Consider the following 19,261-nt stretch of genomic DNA (forward strand, 5'->3'; position numbering starts at 1 on the left):
CCTATGGACTAATGTTTTCATTGAGTTTATATGAAGGAATATTCCATAGGTACTACTTGTACTCCATGTGTTGGATTCAAGTATGGATGCCATGAAGATAAAGATATATCTTGTGTATTGGCATCATGATCATCGGTTTGAAGATAAATATGTGATATGATCAACAAGAAGAAATGAAGATGGAGTTCTTATGTGGAACTCAATATTAGCCATGCTCTATCTTAAGTGAGTATGAGAAGATACAAGGTTGAGTCGTGCAAGTTCAAGATGAGCATCTCAAGTGGATCACATGCTTGAAGCTTGCCGTCCATTTGGTAATAATGGACATGTGAAGATGTGCATCAATGGAGCTTTCCCATCATGATGTATGGGGGAGCATTTATGAGTCTTCACGAAGCAACGATGATCAAGTTGAGGCATTCCGGTTTGAGAAGAGCTTGAAGAGCTATCATCAAGATCAAGCGGGATGCGCAAGGCAAAGGTATGGCCTTGCTAGGTTTTCCTTTTACCGGTCTCAAGGTGGTTGTTGGGAGACCGGATTATAGGATAGATAGCCGCACTATCAAGAGGGGCTTTCGGTTGGGTAACTTGATCACATCGTCTTAGGGAGCTCAATCCTTTGCATACTTTGCATATCCTTATTGCTTCTTGGTGTTTATCTGTGTGAGGTTCTTGAGCTTGTTGCTAGCTTTACAACAAGCCCAAGTTCATCGAAAACGGAATCCGCATGCATCTTCTTTTGCGTTTTCGAGTTTGGACGTCTTCACCGTTTCTTGACGGTGGGAGACTCCCTCTCTAAAATCTTCTAAAATGTTCTGTGAGGAGTCTCCATATTTCCAGTTTTTGTTGGGGTTCTATTCGTCGTTATCTTTCCAACAAAATTGGTTTCATATCAATCGGAGTTCGGGAGCATTAGTTATTAAAGAAAAGGGGTTCTCCAGCAGGCCGCCGGTCATAGGTCCGGTTGGACCGGCCCGTGCGCCGGCAGCTTCCGTTTTGCCGTCCGGTCGACCGATCGGCGCTGGCCGGCGCTCCGGCGCCAACTGCTCCTGCGCTGACAGAACCGGGCGACGTCTTTGGAAGACACGAAGAAGTCCCCGGTCAAGGTCCGGTCTGCCGCCCGGTTTGGACCGGCGGGTCCGATCCTCGGCCCGGTCCGACCGGGCTCCGACTGGCGCCTCGGCGCCAACCGAGCTTCGCTGATCGTGAACCGGAGGGAGTACTGCGCGTCACTTCGAGGGTCCGGTCATGATCCGGTCTGTCGTCCGGTTTGGACCGGCGGGTCCGGTCCCTGGTCCGGTCGGACCGGCCCCTGCGCTGGGCTGTCCGGTCTGTGGTCCGGTTGACCGGGTTTCTCGGGAGAAAGCTGATGTGTCAAGTGAGCAACGGCCATATTTCAAGTGACACTATAAATAGCCCTTCTTCCACCTTGAGCAAGTTAGTTCTTCCCATTCTCTCACCTCCATTGTTGCTATTTGAAGAACTTGCTCTCCCCCCTTGATTCCTCCAACCATTCTTGCTCATATTTGAGGATTTGAGAGAGGAGATCTAGATCTACACTTCCACCAAACCATTTCTTCTCTAAGTGAGGGAATCTCTTGGGATCTAGATCTTGGAGTCTTTGGTTGACTTTCCCCCTTGTTCTTCCTCTCCAATCTCATCCTAGCATTCGTTGCTTTGGTGGGATTTGAGTGTGAAGGACTTGAACACCTCCGGTGTTCTTGCTTTGCATCATTGCATAGTGTTGAGCTCTCCACCACGATTTGTTCGAGTGAGAGACCGTGAGCTTGTTACTCTTGGAGGGTGACCTCCTAGTTGGCTTGGTTGGTGTCCCGGTGATCTCTTCGTGGAAGATTGTGAAGGGGCCCGGGCTTCTCCTTCGTGGAGCTTGTGAAGTGGTTGTGGAGCTTGCCATCTCCGGAGCGGAGGAAAAGCTAACCATAAGGAAAGGGCCATTATCCTTCGTGGGTGTGGTTCGGAGAATAGGGTGAGCCTTCGTGGCGCAGGGAATCCTTCGTGGGACCTCCACTCCTCCAAACGTGACGTACCTTGTTGCAAAGCAAGGGAACACGGGAATACATCCTCGTCTCCGCGTGCCTCGGTTATTTCTATACCCGAGCTCTCTTTCCTTGTGATAGCCATCGTGCTTGAAGTACATATATCTTGCTATCACTTGTGCTACATATATCTTGTGCCTATCTTGCTTAGCTCTAGTTGCTATTGTTACACTTAGTTGAGCTTAGCATATTTAGGGTTTGTGCTTGTAAACTAAACGATAGTTTAATTCCGCATTCTTACAAGACAAATCCGCAAGAGTTTGTAATTGCCTATTCACCCCCCCCCCCCTCTAGGCGACATCTCGATCTTTCACTCTTTAAGGTGAGTGATATTGTAATCTGACTGATACTTTCATAGTTCCATGCATGATTGTGCCTCCTGCACTCTACGTGGCTGATCCTTTATGCACATTCAGAGACTCACGGTTGGCTTTTGATTTTTTGAATATGCAAGGCAGTAAAGAAGGTTGCTATGCTTGCGCGGACTTCTGAAGATGAAGAACAAATTGTATTGTTGTTGTTACTGATTTTGATATGTTAGTTGTTTTACTTGTGAGAGTTACAGAGTCGGAGGCTTGCAGATGATTACTCATTCTGTACAGTTATCATGCTTCCTTTGTACCATCACATAGATACACAGATAACCAATGATTTCTGGAGACCATGCGGGTATGTGTTTGAGTGTTTCATAGTAGTCTCTTTCATCGTAGCGAGCAAGTGGTCTGCAGCTTCTCAATTTTGCTTTTCTCAAATGTTCTTTGGTGGTTGCTAGATCCATGCTAGATCAGTATGTGGTTTTTGAAGCCTTAGCTAGCTAATTTTAATTGAAGCAAACATTTATTAATTCTTCCAAATAGTGCAATTTAGATCTCCAGTTCTCTTTCGTTCTGTTATTTAGAGTACAAATGTTCTGAACAAAAGTGTTGGCTGTGATCTATAAAAAGTTTTGTTGTCTCGCTGTCAGGAGCAAACCGTCGCAGCTGCTTGCTTCACCATGAATTTTCATCTAGATCTGGTCCAAAGGTATACATGCAGCCTCAATGCTTTCCCCTACCAGTTGTTCGTTCTTCATTATACACATGATTTGATTGGGGCGAAACGGCCTGTGTCACTACAGGTTCGAATTCGGCGCTTGGTACTCCCGAAACATTGGTGATAGCTTATTTTACTGAAGTGATCTATTATGCAGCATCACTTACCTTTTCTTGCGGATATTACTGGTCTAGCATTTTTTTTATTTTCTTTATTGCTACTATACTATTTGGCTGTGACACAAGTATACCACCAGTTTATCTTTCGAACGTAAATTAAAGAAGGAATACATCATGGATTCTGCTCAAACCATGTTTGAAGCTTTCACATTAGTAGACACTCATGAAATTACACTTTTAGAACGCTTTGGTTATTTCAAGACAGCCCAAATAGCCTTTTAGTGGTGCGCAACTGTACATCTAGGTTGCTATTGTCTATCAGGATGGTGACACTTCTCTATTCAGCCGTGTGATCATTTTATTTTGTCCTATGTTGATTTACTTAATTTTAAGCATTATATATCAATATAGAACTGTATGCACTAATTTCAGTTGAAAGTTCGAGATAGGTTTGCTCTTCACGGGGCTGCCATGCTATGACACACGAAGACTTGCTATGTTTAGATATGCAAGCTACAAACCAATTTTGACGATTATTCATGCTTATTTTTATGTATATTTCAACTTATTACACTAGCATATGATGATGCATTTTGCAAGTACCATGAGGATTGTGGAAATTCATGATTATTCAGTCATGGAGGACTCGGAAATGCAACAAATGGGCAGTATTTTCATCTCATCTCACACATTCAATTCAATTGTTTTGTCTTTATTACAGTCCGGTGATGATTTTTTTGTTAATTTGTATGTGTCTGTTTGGACTGGTATTTAGTTTTGGAGGGGAGAAGGGCCAAGGTGCGGTGGAGGGGACAAGGGCCCCAGGTTTGCTGATCATATTATTCAGCCGTTTGTCCCAGTCGTGAGCTCTGCTTAACACATGTTTCTTTCCCTGTCTTTTGTTTTTGATATGCAATGTGCTCTGCTATACACCATTCCTTTCGTGAGTTGTTTTGTTGATGTTCACTCTGTGGAATGGAGATATAAAGCCGGTAAGACCTCTAACCAGCTTCCTACCTTTGGCCTTTACTTTTAACATGAGTGTAACACAATAAATATCGTTGCTCGATGATCAACACACAGTGGTATTTATGCATAGAAAAGCTTATTGTGCCATGCCCGGTGTTCACGGAGTTTTGTTGCTACGGTTAGCCATGCTAGAGAATTCTCAACCAACAAACTAAACTTTTCCAGCTTTTGTCACTATCCAAACTAAAATGAAACATACTCCCTCCGGTCGAATTTAATCGACATGGAGGGAGAACTGCGCGTGCGTGTGCTAAGGCAGGTGGGAGCATCGATTTTTCAAGACCGGAGATAGTAGATATGTTTACTTCCAGCTGGATGCTTGTGTTAAATCCAGTTCATTTCAGTTGGATTCTTTGTAGACAACTTTTTCAAAATTCTGTCATGTTTTCTCCCACTTGTGTTTTGGGATGTTGATTAATGTGTTGTTTTTAAATAGGGGAAGTGATGGAGCATGATGCTGAAGAGAACTGTGAGGAAGATGGGGATAGCACACAGGTGACCGATTAATCCATTACATGGTTTCGGACGCTGTATTTGCAACGAACTATTATTTGCATTGAATTGTTATTTTATCATTCTTATTTCATTTTCCATTAGATTGAGAATAAAGATTATACAGGGAATAGGTAAACATCTGAGTTGCTGACAGGAAGGAGGGATAATAAAAATTGAGCTCGGTTGTATTGATGGGGACATCCGGCCGGCACCAGCGAGGGTTGTGGAGGTCGCTGGCCAAGTGTAGGATAACGTTGCATAGAAAACAAAATTTTTCCTACCGCGAACACGCAATCCAAGCCAAGATGCAATCTAGAAGACGGTAGCAACGAGAGGGTATCGAGTCTCACCCTTGAAGAGATTCCAAAGCCTACAAGATGAGGCTCTTGTTGCTGCGGTAGACGATCACTTGCCGCTTGCAAAAGCGCGTAGAAGATCTTGATCACGATCGGTTCCGGCGCCACGAACGGGCAGCACCTCCGTACTCGGTCACACGTTCGGTTGTTGATGAAGACGACGTCCACCTCCCCGTTCCAGCGGGCAGCGGAAGTAGTAGCTCCTCTTGAATCCGACAGCACGACGGCGTGGTGTCGGTGGCGGTGAAGAAGTCCGGCGGAGCTTCGCTAAGCTACACGGGCAATATGGAGGAGAGGGGGGCGGCTAGGGTTTGGGAGGGGTGGCCGGCCACTCTATGGGGGGCGGCCAGCTTGTGGTCTTGGGGTGGCCGGCCCCCTCCCTTGGCCCCTCATTATATAGGTGGATCCCAAGTGTTGGTGTCCAAGTCTTCGAATAAGACCCGAAACCAAAACCTTCCATAAGAGGGGGAAACCTAGCCCAACTAGGACTCCCACCCAAAGGTGGGATTTCCACCTCCCATGTGGGGGGTGGCCGGCCCCCTATGGTGGAGTCCACTTGGGGCTCCACCCCATCTAGGGCTGGCCGGCCATGGAGGTGGAGTCCCATGTGGACTCCACCTTCCTTGGTGGTTTCTTCCGGACTTTTCTAGAACCTTCTAGAACCTTCCATAGAACCTTCCGCGACATTTTATTTCACATAAAATGACATCCTATATATGAATCTTATTCTAGGACCATTCCTAACTCCTCGTGATGTCCGGGATCTCATCCGGACTCAACAAATATTCGAACTCCATTCCATATTCAAGTACTACCATTTCAACATCCAACTTTAAGTGTGTCACCCTACGGTTCGTGAACTATGCGGACATGGTTGAGTACTTACTCCGACCAATAACCAATAGCGGGATCTGGAGATCCATAATGGCTCCCACATATTCAACGATGACTTTAGTGATCGAATGAACCATTCACATACATTACCAATTCCCTTTGTCTCGCGATATTTTACTTGTCCGAGGTTTGATCTTCGGTATCACTCTATACCTTGTTCAACCTCGTCTCCTGACAAGTACTCTTTACTCGTACCGTGGTATGTGGTCTCTTATGAACTCATTCATATGCTTGCAAGACATTTAGACGACATTCCACCGAGAGGGCCCAGAGTATATCTATCCGTCATCGGGATGGACAAATCCCATCGTTGATCCATATGCCTCAACTCATACTTTCCGGATACTTAATCCCACCTTTATAGCCACCCATTTACGCAGTGGTGTTTGGTGTAATCAAAGTACCTTTCCGGTATAAGTGATTTACATGATCTCATGGTCATAAGGACTAGGTAACTATGTATCAAAAGCTTATAGCAAATAACTTAATGACGAGATCTTATGCTATGCTTAATTGGGTGTGTCCATTACATCATTCACACAATGACATAACCTTGTTATTAATAACATCCAATGTTCATGATTATGAAACTAATCATCCATTAATCAACAAGCTAGTTTAAGAGGCATACTAGGGACTTCTTGTTTGTCTACATATCACACATGTACTAATGTTTCGGTTAATACAATTCTAGCATGATATATAAACATTTATCATAAACATTAAGATATAAATAATAACCACTTTATTATTGCCTCTAGGGCATATCTCCTTGATCTCCCACTTGCACTAGAGTCAATAATCTAGATTACCTGGTACTATACCTAACACCCATCTCATTCTCGTGTTGGTCATGCTTTGCCCTAGGGAGAGCTTTAGTCAACGGATCTGCTACATTTAGATCAGTGTGTACTTTGCAAATCTTTACTTCTCCATCTTCGATGTACTCGCGAATCGAGTGGTAACGCAGCTTGATATGCTTTAGCCTCTTGTGTGACCTTGGCTCTTGTGCATTGGCGATGGCACCCATGTTATCACAGTAAATGATTAATGGGTTCAATGCACTAGGAACCACACCGAGCTCTACAATGAACCTCTTCATCCATACCGCTTCTGATGAAGCCTCTGGCCGCTTATGTACTCGATTCTGTTGAAGACTTCGCCACCGTGCCTTGCTTCGAGCTTGCCCACTGCCATCGCAGCACCATTCAATATAAACACGTACCTGCATTGTGACTTAGAGTCATCAGGATCAGTGTTCCAACTTGCATCGGTGTAACCGTTTACAACGAGCTCTTGGTCACCTCCATAACAAAGAAACATATCCTTAGTTCTTTTCAAGTACTTCAGGATATTCTTGACCGCTGTCCAGTGTTCCATTCCTGGATCACTTTGATATCTGCTAGTCAAACTAACAGCATGTGCTATATCCGGTCTAGTACATAGCATGGCATACATGATAGATCCTATCGCCGAGGCATAGGGGATACTACTCATCCTTTCTCTTTCTTCTCGCCGTAGCCGGTCCTTGAGTCTTACTCAATACCTTGCACGGTAACATAGGTAAGAACCCTTTCTTACTTTCGTCCATTCTAAACTTCTTTAGAATCTTGTCCAGATATGTACTCTGTGATAGCCCTATTAGGCGTCTTGATCTATCTCTATAAATCTTGATGCCTAATATATACGATGCTTCACCAAGGTCTTTCATTGAAAAACTATTATTCAAATAACCCTTAACATTTGCTTAATAGTTCTATATCATTCCCGATCAATAATATGTCATCTACATATAATATCAGGAATGCTACAGAGCTCCCACTCACTTTCTTGTAAATACAGGCCTCTCCATGACACTGTATAAACCCGAAGTCTTTGATCACCTTATCAAAGCGTCGGTTCCAACTTCTTGATGCTTGCTTCGGTCCATAGATTGAACGCTGAAGTGTGCCTACTTTGTCCACAGTTTTGGGTTCGTCAAAACCTTTGGGTTGTACCATATACAACTCTTCCTCAATGTCTCCATTAAGGAACGCCGTTTTGACATCCATCTGCCAAATCTCATAATCGAAAAATGCAGCTATTGCTAACAAAATCCTCACAGATTTTAGCTTCGCTACGGGTGAGAAAGTCTCATCGTAGTCAACTCCTTGAATTTGTCGGAAACCCTTTGCGACAAGTCGAGCTTTATAGACAGTTATATTACCATCAGCATCTGTTTTCCTTTTGAAGATCCATTTATTCTCGATGACCTTTCGGCTATCAGGTAAGTCTACCAAAGTCCATACTTTGTTATCATACATGGATCCCATTTCGGATTTCATGGCTTCTTGCCATTTGTTGGAATCTGGGCTCATCATTGCTTCTTCATACGTCGCAGGGTCCTCATCATTGTTATCCACAATCATGACATTTAGACAAGGATCATACCAATCAGGAGTGGCACGTTCCCTTGTCGATCTGCGAGGTTCAGTAGTTTCCTCGTTCGAAGTTTCATGATCATTATCATTAGCTTCCTCTGTTGCCGGTGTAGGCGGTACAGGTACAATTTCTGGTACTGCGCTACTCTGATCAACGAGTATAGATTCATCAATCTCATCGAGTTCTACTTTTCTTCCAGTCACTTCTTTAGTGAGAAATTCTTTCTCAAGAAAGGTTCCGTTCTTAGCAACAAAGATTTTGCCTTCGGATTTGTGATAGAAAGTGTACCCTATAGTTTCCTTAGGATAACCTATGAAGACGCATTTCTCCGCTTTGGGTTCTAGCTTGTCCGGTTGTAACTTCTTTACATAGGCTTCGCAACCCCAAACTTTCAGGAACGACAGCTTAGGTTTCTTATTAAACCATAATTCATACGGTGTCGTTTCTACGGATTTTGATGGTGCTCTATTTAAAGTGAATGCGGCTGTCTCTAATGCATAACTCCAAAATGATAACGGCAAATCAGTAAGAGACATCATACTACGAACCATATCTAAGAGAGTTCGATTACGACGTTCGGACACACCGTTTCGTTGTGGTGTTCCCGGCGGTGTCAATTGTGAAAGTATTCCACATTTCTTTAAATGCATGCCAAACTCATAACTCAGATATTCACCTCCACGATCAGATCGTAGAAATTTGATCTTCTTGTTACGTTGATTTTCTACTTCACTTTGAAATTCCTTAAACTTCTCGAAAGTTTCGGATTTATGTTTCATGAAATAGATATACCCATATCTACTCAGATCATCTGTGAAGGTTAGAACATAACGATAACCACCGCGCGATGCTACGCTCATTGGTCCACATACATCGGTATGTATGATTTCCAATAAGTCGATGGCTCGCTCCATCATACCAGAAAATGGAGTCTTTGTCATTTTTCCCATTAGACATGCTTCGCATCTATCAAGTGACTCAAAGTCAAGTGATTCAAGTAATCCATCGGTATGGAGTTTCTTCATGCGTTTCACTCCAATATGACCAAGACGACAAGTGCCACATATAAGTAGAATTATCATTTAATTTAATTCGCTTAGCATCAATGTTATGTATATGCGTATCACTACTATCGAGATCTAACGAGAAATAAGCCATTCTTTTGTGGTGCTCGACCATAAAAGATATTATTCATAAAAATAGAACAACCATTATTCTCAGACTTGAATGAATAACCGTCTTGCATTAAACAAGATCCAGATATAATGTTCATGCTCAACGCGGGTACAAAATAACAATTATTTAGGCTTAAAACTAATCCCGAAGGTAGATGTAGAGGAAGTGTGCCGACAGCGATCACATCGACTTTGGATCCATTTCCAACGCGCATCGTCACTTCATCTTTCGGTAGTCTTCGTTTATTCTTTAGTTCTGTTTCGAGTTCTGAGATATGAGCAACCGAACCAGTATCAAATACCAGTACTAGAACGAGAACCAGTGAGATAAACATCTATAACATGTATATCAGATATACCTTCTTTCTTCTTCTTGACAAGGCCGCTCTTCAGATCAGCCGATACTTGGAGCAATTACGCTTCCAAAGTGTCCCTTCTCCTTGCGGTAATAGCACTCAGCATCAGGCTTAGGGCCGTTCTTAGGTTTCACAGGAGGCGTGGCAGCTTTCTTTTCACCCTTCTTGAATTTTCCCTTAGACTTGCCCTGTTTCTTGAAACTGGTGGTCTTGTTGACCATCAAAACTTGGTGCTCTTTCTTGATCTCAATCTAAGCAGATTTTAGAATGCCAAAGAGTTCATGTAACTACTTTTTCATTTTATCCATATTGTAGTTCATCACAAAGTTCTTGTAACTTGGTGGCAGTGATTGAAGGACACGATTAATCCCCAGTCTGTTAGGAATCACTATTCCCAAGTCACTGAGTTTCTTCGCATGCCCGGTCATGGCGAGCATGTGCTCACTAACGGAGCTGCCTTTTTCCATCATACAGCTGAAGAAATGTTTCGATGCTTCATAGCATTCCACGGCCGCATGAGTCTCGAATATAGCTTTCAGCTCATTCATCAACTCATGAGGATCATGGTGCTCAAAACGTTTTTGAAGATCGGATTCCAAGCTGCACAGGATGGCACACTGAACTTGAGAGTACCGAGTTTTCCGAGTCGCGTAAACAGCTTTTACTTCATCGGTTTCATCTTCTGCAGGAGGGTCACCTAGCGGTGCATCAAGCACAAATTGCAGATTTCCGCCAGAGAGGAAGATCCTCACATGACGGAACCAGTCGGTGAAGTTGCTACCGTTGCTCTTAAGTTTCTCTTTCTCTAGGAACTGATTAAAATTGATTGGGGACGCCATCTCTACAACATATATTTGCAATAGTTTAGACTAAGTTTATGACAAATTGAGTTCAAATTTTAATTCAACATAATTAAAAATCTAGGTGAACTCCCACTCAAAACAATATCCCTCGCATTGTCTTAGTGATCACACGAACCAAATCACCGCACCTAAGCCCGATCATCACGAGAAAAGGTGTGACTTCAATGGCGAACACTCAAAGTGTTCATCATATCAACCATATGATTCATGCTCTACCTTTCGGTATCACGTGTTCCGAGACCATGTCTGTACATGCTAGGCTCGTCAAGGCCACCTTAGTATCCGCATGTGCAAAACTGTCTTGCACCCGTTGTATGCACTTGTTGATTCTATCACACCCGATCATCACGAGATGCTTCGAAACGACAAGTCTTGGCAACGGTGCTACTAAGGATGAACACTTTATTATCTTGAGATTTTAGTGAGGGATCATCTTATAATGCTACCGTCGCGATCTAAGCAAAATAAGATGCATAAAAAGGATTAACATCACATGCGCTCATATGTGATATGATATGGCCCTTTTGTCTTTGCGCCTTTGATCTTCATCTCCAAAGCACGGACATGATTTCCATCATCTTCGGGCATGATCTCCATCATCGTCGGCGTAGCGTCAAGGTCAATGGCGCCGTCTTCATGATTGTCCTCCATGTAGCAACTATTACAACTACTTTGAAATACTACTCAACATGAAATTTAAAGACAACCATAAGGCTCCTGCCGGTTGCCACAATACAATAATGATCATCTCATACATATTCATCATCACATTATGGCCATATCACATCACCAAACCCTGCAAAAACAAGTTAGACGTCTCTAATTTGGTTTGCATATTTTACGTGGTTTAGGGTTTTCGAGAGAGATCTAATCTACCTACGAACATGAACCACAACGTTGATACTAATGTTTTCAATAGAAGAGTAAATTGAATCTTTACTATAGTAGGAGAGACAGACACCCGCAAAGCCTCTTATGCAATACAAGTTGCATGTCGAACGAGGAACAAGTCTCATGAACGCGGTCATGTAAAGTTAGTCCGAGCCGCTTCATCCCACTATGCCATAAAGATGCAAAGTACTCAAACTAAAGATAACAAGAGCATCAACGCCCACAAACCATTGTGTTCTACTCGTGCAACCATCTATGCATAGACACGGCTCGATACCACCGTAGGATAACGTTGCATAGAAAACAAAAATTTTCCTACCGCGAACACGCAATCCAAGCCAAGATGCAATCTAGAAGACGGTAGCAACGAGGGGGTATCGAGTCTCACCCTTGAAGAGATTCCAAAGCCTACAAGATGAGGCTCTTGTTGCTGCGGTAGACGATCACTTGCCGCTTGAAAAAGCGCGTAGAAGATCTTGATCACGATCGGTTCCGGCGCCACGAACGGGCAGCACCTCCGTACTCGGTCACACGTTCGGTTGTTGATGAAGACGACGTCCACCTCCCCGTTCCAGCGGGCAGCGGACGTAGTAGCTCCTCTTGAATCCGACAGCACGACGGCGTGGTGTCGGTGGCGGTGAAGAAGTCCGGCGGAGCTTCGCTAAGCTACACGGGCAATATGGAGGAGAGGGGGGCGGCTAGGGTTTGGGAGGGGTGGCCGGCCACTCTATGGGGGGCGGCCAGCTTGTGGTCTTGGGGTGGCCGGCCCCCTCCCTTGGCCCCTCATTATATAGGTGGATCCCAAGTGTTGGTGTCCAAGTCTTCGAATAAGACCCGAAACCAAAACCTTCCATAAGAGGGGGAAACCTAGCCCAACTAGGACTCCCACCCAAAGGTGGGATTTCCACCTCCCATGGGGGGGGTGGCCGGCCCCCTATGGTGGAGTCCACTTGGGACTCCACCCCATCTAGGGCTGGCCGGCCATGGAGGTGGAGTCCCATGTGGACTCCACCTTCCTTGGTGGTTTCTTCCGGACTTTTCTAGAACCTTCTAGAACCTTCCATAGAACCTTCCGCGACATTTTATTTCACATAAAATGACATCCTATATATGAATCTTATTCTCCGGACCAGTCCGGAACTCCTCGTGATGTCCGGGATCTCATCCGGGACTCCGAACAAATATTCGAACTCCATTCCATATTCAAGTACTACCATTGCAACATCCAACTTTAAGTGTGTCACCCTACGGTTCGTGAACTATGCGGACATGGTTGAGTACTTACTCCGACCAATAACCAATAGCGGGATCTGGAGATCCATAATGGCTCCCACATATTCAACGATGACTTTAGTGATCGAATGAACCATTCACATACATTACCAATTCCCTTTGTCTCGCGATATTTTACTTGTCCGAGGTTTGATCTTCGGTATCACTCTATACCTTGTTCAACCTCGTCTCCTGACAAGTACTCTTTACTCGTACCGTGGTATGTGGTCTCTTATGAACTCATTCATATGCTTGCAAGACATTTAGACGACATTCCACCGAGAGGGCCCAGAGTATATCTATCCGTCATCGGGATGGACAAATCCCACTGTTGATCCATATGCCTCAACTCATACTTTCCGGATACTTAATCCCACCTTTATAGCCACCCATTTACGCAGTGGTGTTTGGTGTAATCAAAGTACCTTTTCGGTATAAGTGATTTACATGATCTCATGGTCATAAGGACTAGGTAACTATGTATCAAAAGCTTATAGCAAATAACTTAATGACGAGATCTTATGCTATGCTTAATTGGGTGTGTCCATTACATCATTCACACAATGACATAACCTTGTTATTAATAACATCCAATGTTCATGATTATGAAACTAATCATCCATTAATCAACAAGCTAGTTTAAGAGGCATACTAGGGACTTCTTGTTTGTCTACATATCACACATGTACTAATGTTTCGGTTAATACAATTCTAGCATGATATATAAACATTTATCATAAACATTAAGATATAAATAATAACCACTTTATTATTGCCTCTAGGGCATATCTCCTTCACCAAGAACTCGTGCTCATGCTCATGGTGGCAGGCACCGTTAAAGCTATTATTATTTTGTTTACCTTGAGGAAATATGTAACCGTTATTTGAGATAATGAAGTTATATATCTTCAATAAAACTAATCTAAGTTTGTATTTGGCTATATATAGACAGTTATGGTATAAGAAATAAAATAGCATAATAAATAATGTTATGTTATTATTTTTATGAGTTAGTTTAATTGGAACTGAATTAGAATGTTCCATATGAGTTGAGCCATTGGCTTTTGCACTACAATTAAAAAATACAAGAGGAAAATAGAGTATCCTTTGTGGGTTTTGAACCTTGAAAATTTGTTTTTGAAAATTGCTAGGTATTCAGACCTGTGAGGTGTGAATGGAAACGTCACAATGATTATTGTTGTTGAAAGTGGGGGATGATTGCTACAATCCCTCTGAAACCATTGGCAACAGTTTACTAGAGTTGGAGAAAACATCAGAGCACAGCCGGTGAGTGGCACATTGGTAGCATGTGTGACTACAAATTACAATTTGGATATTGTTGGAGTGAGAAAATAAGATGCACATTGTTTATATAGTGTTAAAAAAAGGTGAAATTGAGGGTCTCATGGAAATGAAAAGAGATGACAGATACTTCTTTGTTATGTCTTTGAAGTGTCCTGTTCTATCAGAAAGAATGAGATCAGAAGAAGCGGAAGGAAGGGATATAGTTTGAGTAGCCCAAACAGCCAACTCTTGTGAAAAATTTCGCAGTTAATTTGTTTATTAGAAATATATGCTAAAAATGTGGCTTTGTTTGCATATTCTCCACATCGCGTGGATTATTCACGCGCATCATATTTACACATAGGATAAGTAATAAACTTGGGGTGTCGTGGCAACGCACTGGCATTTGTACTAGTAAAAAAATGTCCGAGACTTATCTAAATTCGAGACAAATTTATGACATTGTTTATAGACAAAAATAGTAAGACTGACCCTCTCATTTTAATCCCCATGTAATCTAGATATAGCGATATGCAATGAGTTATTTCTTAATCTTGTGTTTGGTAATCAGCATATATAGATACCTGGTGAGTGAGATTGTTGCTAAGAATGATCTTCTAATTAGAAGAAGGGACACTTTTTTCAACTTAATATTTCCTACACCTTCATACACGGTACACCTAAGATATCATCATTGTACATGTCATTACAATTCCAACCTTGCGGGCATCTCGTCCACAATTGATTTGGACTAAGAAGCACTTCTCTCATTGGGATGTGGAGAAGAGGCGTCACAGCTCCTCGCAGAGCGGGAAAAGACCGTCGTGCCCAAGATTTGGTTTGACCCCGTTGCCATAGTTGCCCGTGGCTTTCTTGACTTTCTTGACGCACCACACGCTCAAATTTCCACCTTCGCATATCGGCGCCACCCATCATCCACTATGAGCCTGGTCAAGTCCCACCTCTGCACCACTAAAGTCATTGTTCATCAGTGGCGTTCTCTGTCATGCCTCCCTAGCCATCTCGGTTGGCAGGTAATGGCGATGGTTGCAGAGGGGAGAGGGAGGAGGCATGTTGACGCCGGTCTTGGTGGAAGAAAAATCAAGCGAATGACGAGAAGGAAGATAAGGCGTCTATGTGGGTGTAGACAGAGTCACGCGTAAAGAGATCGTTCGTTCGAGGCATGCATATTTGAACTCTCTCTCCACCCCTTCTCCCTCTCTCCCTCTCGTCTCTCTAGATTTAGCTCTTTCTCACTCTGTATTTGTCTCTCCTTCTGTCTCTTCTTTGAGTCCAGGCCTTTATTCAAGCAAGCAGTACTTAGAGTCGACTAAACATTTCACCTAAATTTTTATGGGAAAATCTACAGGACACCGTTATTTTCTGGCATTTGCTGAAACACACCGCCCGATTATGTATTTGCCAGGTACCATTACAATTTTGTGACACATTTGCCAGGACACACCACCAGCCTAAAAAGGAAAGTTTTGCACTTTTGCCTGTGATGAATGGTTTTGAAGACAAAGTGCAAAGCTTTCCATTTTTAGCGAGGTGGTGTGTTTCGGCAAATGTGCCACAAAATTGTAATGGTACCTCCCTCCCTACCACGGGGACCCACTGCACGTGGACCCCACCAGTCAGCCGCAGAAGCAGGCGTCGCAGGGCAGGTGGGAGCGGCTGGGCCTCCTCCCCTCCGTGCGGTTACTCTCACTGCCTCTCCCCCCCGATTCGACTCCGCTTGATCCATCCCCGCCCTCCCCGCACCCACCACCGGAGCAAACCCCAAACCCTCGAGGCCAGGCCGCGGCGACGCGGACGCCGGTTCCGCCGCCGCAGCAGCAGCATCCGGAGCGCTCCGTCTGGCCGTCACCAGATCCGACAGAATGGCGATGCGCGGCGTCGATTTCAAGTGGTGCGTCCTCCCCCTCCCCCCCTATCCGCTCGTTCTCGATTGATTCTTGCTCCCTCTTACCCAATCTGTGGGCGCAGGTACGACGGCTTCTTCCTCTCCATGCTCGTCACCAGCGTGTATCCTTCCCAGTTCCCACACACACTGCTTTCTTCCCTTTCTCTCTTCTACCCTTGAAGAATCTGTGGTAGTAGTAGTATGTTGTGTATGAGTGTTCTTTCCTTGACCCGCTATGAAGAGTCATCGTGTCCGTCAACTGGGGGAGGTACCGCCTCTGCGCGCACCCGCTCCACATATGGATCGTCGTCGACTACACCGCCGTCTTCCTCTTCCGCCTCCTCATGTTCCTCGACAACTGGCTCGCCGCGGGGATGGGCCTGTAAGTTGTTCCCTCCCCTTCTTTTTCTTCTTCTCCTCATGATAGCGAGTAACTTGCTGAAATGGAAAATCGGTGCTTAATTGTGTTATATATAAATAACTAGTCCAAATGCACAGTTGTCAATTCATACCTCCATAGTCTTAATCCTTAGGATAAATTACCAAAGTGAATGAATACTTCATATATAATGGATAAATGATTTATGCACTACACATACTGAACAAATTTTTTTGCAACTGAATCTTCATACATAAACATTGATCTGTGAAACTGTTATCAGCCCAAATTTCAGGAAAACATGCTGGCTACAAATACTAGCCAATAGCACACCGTTGTATGCAGTATGGAAATTCATGTTGCTTTACCATAGGCTCCCAGGAATCCTCTTGATTTGTTTGCATCTTTATAACTCTCTGAATAGTGTGCCAGTTTCTTCAAGTGCTGTGCCTTTTGTTTTTGGCCTAGTTACTGTTTTATCTCCACGCGCCACCATACAAGTTGCACAACACCAATATTTTGCATAGTCAGGCGTTTGTGACACTTTTTTGACTTCTTGATATGTGATGCTGAAACACAACTTGCTCTTCAAGTATTTTTAAAGCTGATATGAGTTTGCTATATGACTGTATGGTTCCGTGATTACAGTTACATTTTGCGGTGCAATTCTATGGCAATAGTAACAATATGCAATAAAACAGGACATAATCATTTCTTTTGAAACATAGGCACTCTCTTTAAGACAAACATTTTTCCACAACAGCGGATGGTATCGGTGTTTTAACATTCCTAGATCTCTATCTTCAGTTCTGAAACAACTGGATTGACTTCTAAACTTTGCTGTACATCAGTGACTTTTTTTAATAATAAATTTCAGGGATCTTGGATGGCAACAGAGATATACTCGTTTCTGTGGGAGGATAGTTGTTCTGTCAGTTCTCGTACTTCTTCTCTACCCGTTCCTGTGGGTTTGGACTGTGATAGGAACATTGTGGTTCAACAGTGCAAGGAGATGTGTAAGTTCTTTACTGTGGATGCGAGTATTGCTATCACCATCTATGGGGGAATCGCTACTTACTGCAAATTTCACTCCATGCACAGTTGCCAGCGGAAGGGCAGAAATGGGGCTTCCTGATATGGCTGCTCTTCAGTTACTGCGGGCTCTCATGTATTGCATGTGTGGCTGTTGGAAAGGTACTGCTGTTAAATTTTGTCGCGACAAAAAACTTACAGCAGTCATGTGTGATCCAAATATTATTAATGTACTGCTTATCCATGATTACCATTGAGCAAAAGAAAAAAAAACATCTTCTAGATATTTAGCTTCAGGAAGGTCCATGTCAAACAAAATCTAGTGATGTAGCATGTTCTCTTCAACACAGCATATTAGTCAATTCAGCCTGCTTGTCTTGACTGCAGTTTAATTGGCGCGTAGTTGCTCTTTGAAGTAGATGTAGTAAGCTTCTGGTCAATTTGAGGCGTGAGTTGTTAATTCGACATTGGTCTGTTCATGTTTGGTTTGTGTCAGCTAGGATCATATATCCAGATCCAGATGATCTCTAAATTCCAGTGGCCATGATTTCTGCTGGGGCTTAACTTACTGTTATGAGTATGTCTAGGCTCACATACTGATTTTATTTTATGTGGCAGTGGCTAAGCCGCAGGCACGCTCTCCAGCTGAGGGCACAGCAGGGGATTCCAATATCTGAATACGGGGTAATGTTTCTGTAGTCCAGTTGCACGTAGGAAGATGATCTGTCAGCATTAGTTAGCAGCTTGAAAGTAATGCGATGTTCATATGTGCAGGTCGTGGTTGACATGATTCGCGTGCCTGACTGGGCATTTGAGGCAGTAGGCCTGGAACTGCGAGGAATGGGCCAAGACACGGCGTACCATCCCGGCCTCTACCTAACAACCGCCCAGGTGAGTCCCTCCTATCAATCAGCATAGTAAAAAAGTATGGATCAGAGGAGTGCAAATCTGATAACTGTGCAAACAGAGGGAAGCTGTGGAGGCTCTGATCCAGGAGCTCCCCAAGTTCATGCTGAAGGCCGTCCCGACGGACTGCAGCGAGTGCCCGATCTGCCTGGAGGAGTTCCGGGTGGGCAGCGAGGTGCGTGGCCTCCCGTGCGCCCACAACTTCCACGTGGCGTGCATCGACCAGTGGCTGCGGCTGAACGTGAAGTGCCCGCGCTGCCGCTGCTCCGTGTTCCCCAACCTGGACCTCAGTGCACTCAACGGGATCCGCGCCAGCAGCGAGCAAGACCGTCCGTCTGGCAGCGAGGTGACCACGACAGCGGCAGCAAGCCGGTACGTGCCGTCGGCGGGGCAGAGCTACCTGGTGCGGCTGCAGGGCCTGCTGCCCCGGCCGGTGGTGGTCGGGCATGGGAGCGATGATGACGACGACGCCGAGAGCGGGATGCGGACTCGCACGATGGGTGGTCGATGAGCGGGCAGAGACCGAAACCGGGCATGTGATGATGTATTATGTTTTTGGTGTGTAGATTATGTCTATGTAGTGTAGGGTATATATAGGCTGCTTTGCGATGGAGGAAATGTGTGTGCTGCATGAAATTCATCCCATCCATTCATATATAGAGATGGTTGTGTGTTGGTGATGGAAAGGAGATTGTTTCATGCAGAGTTGTGTGTTGGTGATGGAAATGAGAATAGAGGAAATTATCAAGTTATTGTGTGGAAGGCAGTGGAGAGCAGAGGATAGGAAGGAGGTT

General features: G+C 44.2%; 1 protein-coding gene across 1 annotated transcript; it reads left to right on the forward strand.

Moving 5' to 3' along the window:
* Positions 1-16,001: 16,001 nt before the first annotated feature.
* Positions 16,002-19,215, forward strand: LOC127345584 (E3 ubiquitin-protein ligase SIS3). Its single transcript, XM_051372079.2, has 8 exons — positions 16,002-16,156; positions 16,234-16,272; positions 16,392-16,532; positions 17,407-17,545; positions 17,631-17,723; positions 18,180-18,245; positions 18,336-18,452; positions 18,529-19,215. The coding sequence occupies exons 1-8, from the start codon at positions 16,128-16,130 to the stop codon at positions 18,976-18,978; spliced, it is 1,074 nt and encodes a 357-aa protein (XP_051228039.1). The 5' UTR covers positions 16,002-16,127; the 3' UTR covers positions 18,979-19,215.
* Positions 19,216-19,261: the final 46 nt, after the last annotated feature.

The sequence above is a fragment of the Lolium perenne genome, chromosome 3 (assembly GCF_019359855.2).
Source record: "Lolium perenne isolate Kyuss_39 chromosome 3, Kyuss_2.0, whole genome shotgun sequence".
NCBI classification, from domain to species: Eukaryota; Viridiplantae; Streptophyta; class Magnoliopsida; order Poales; family Poaceae; genus Lolium; species Lolium perenne.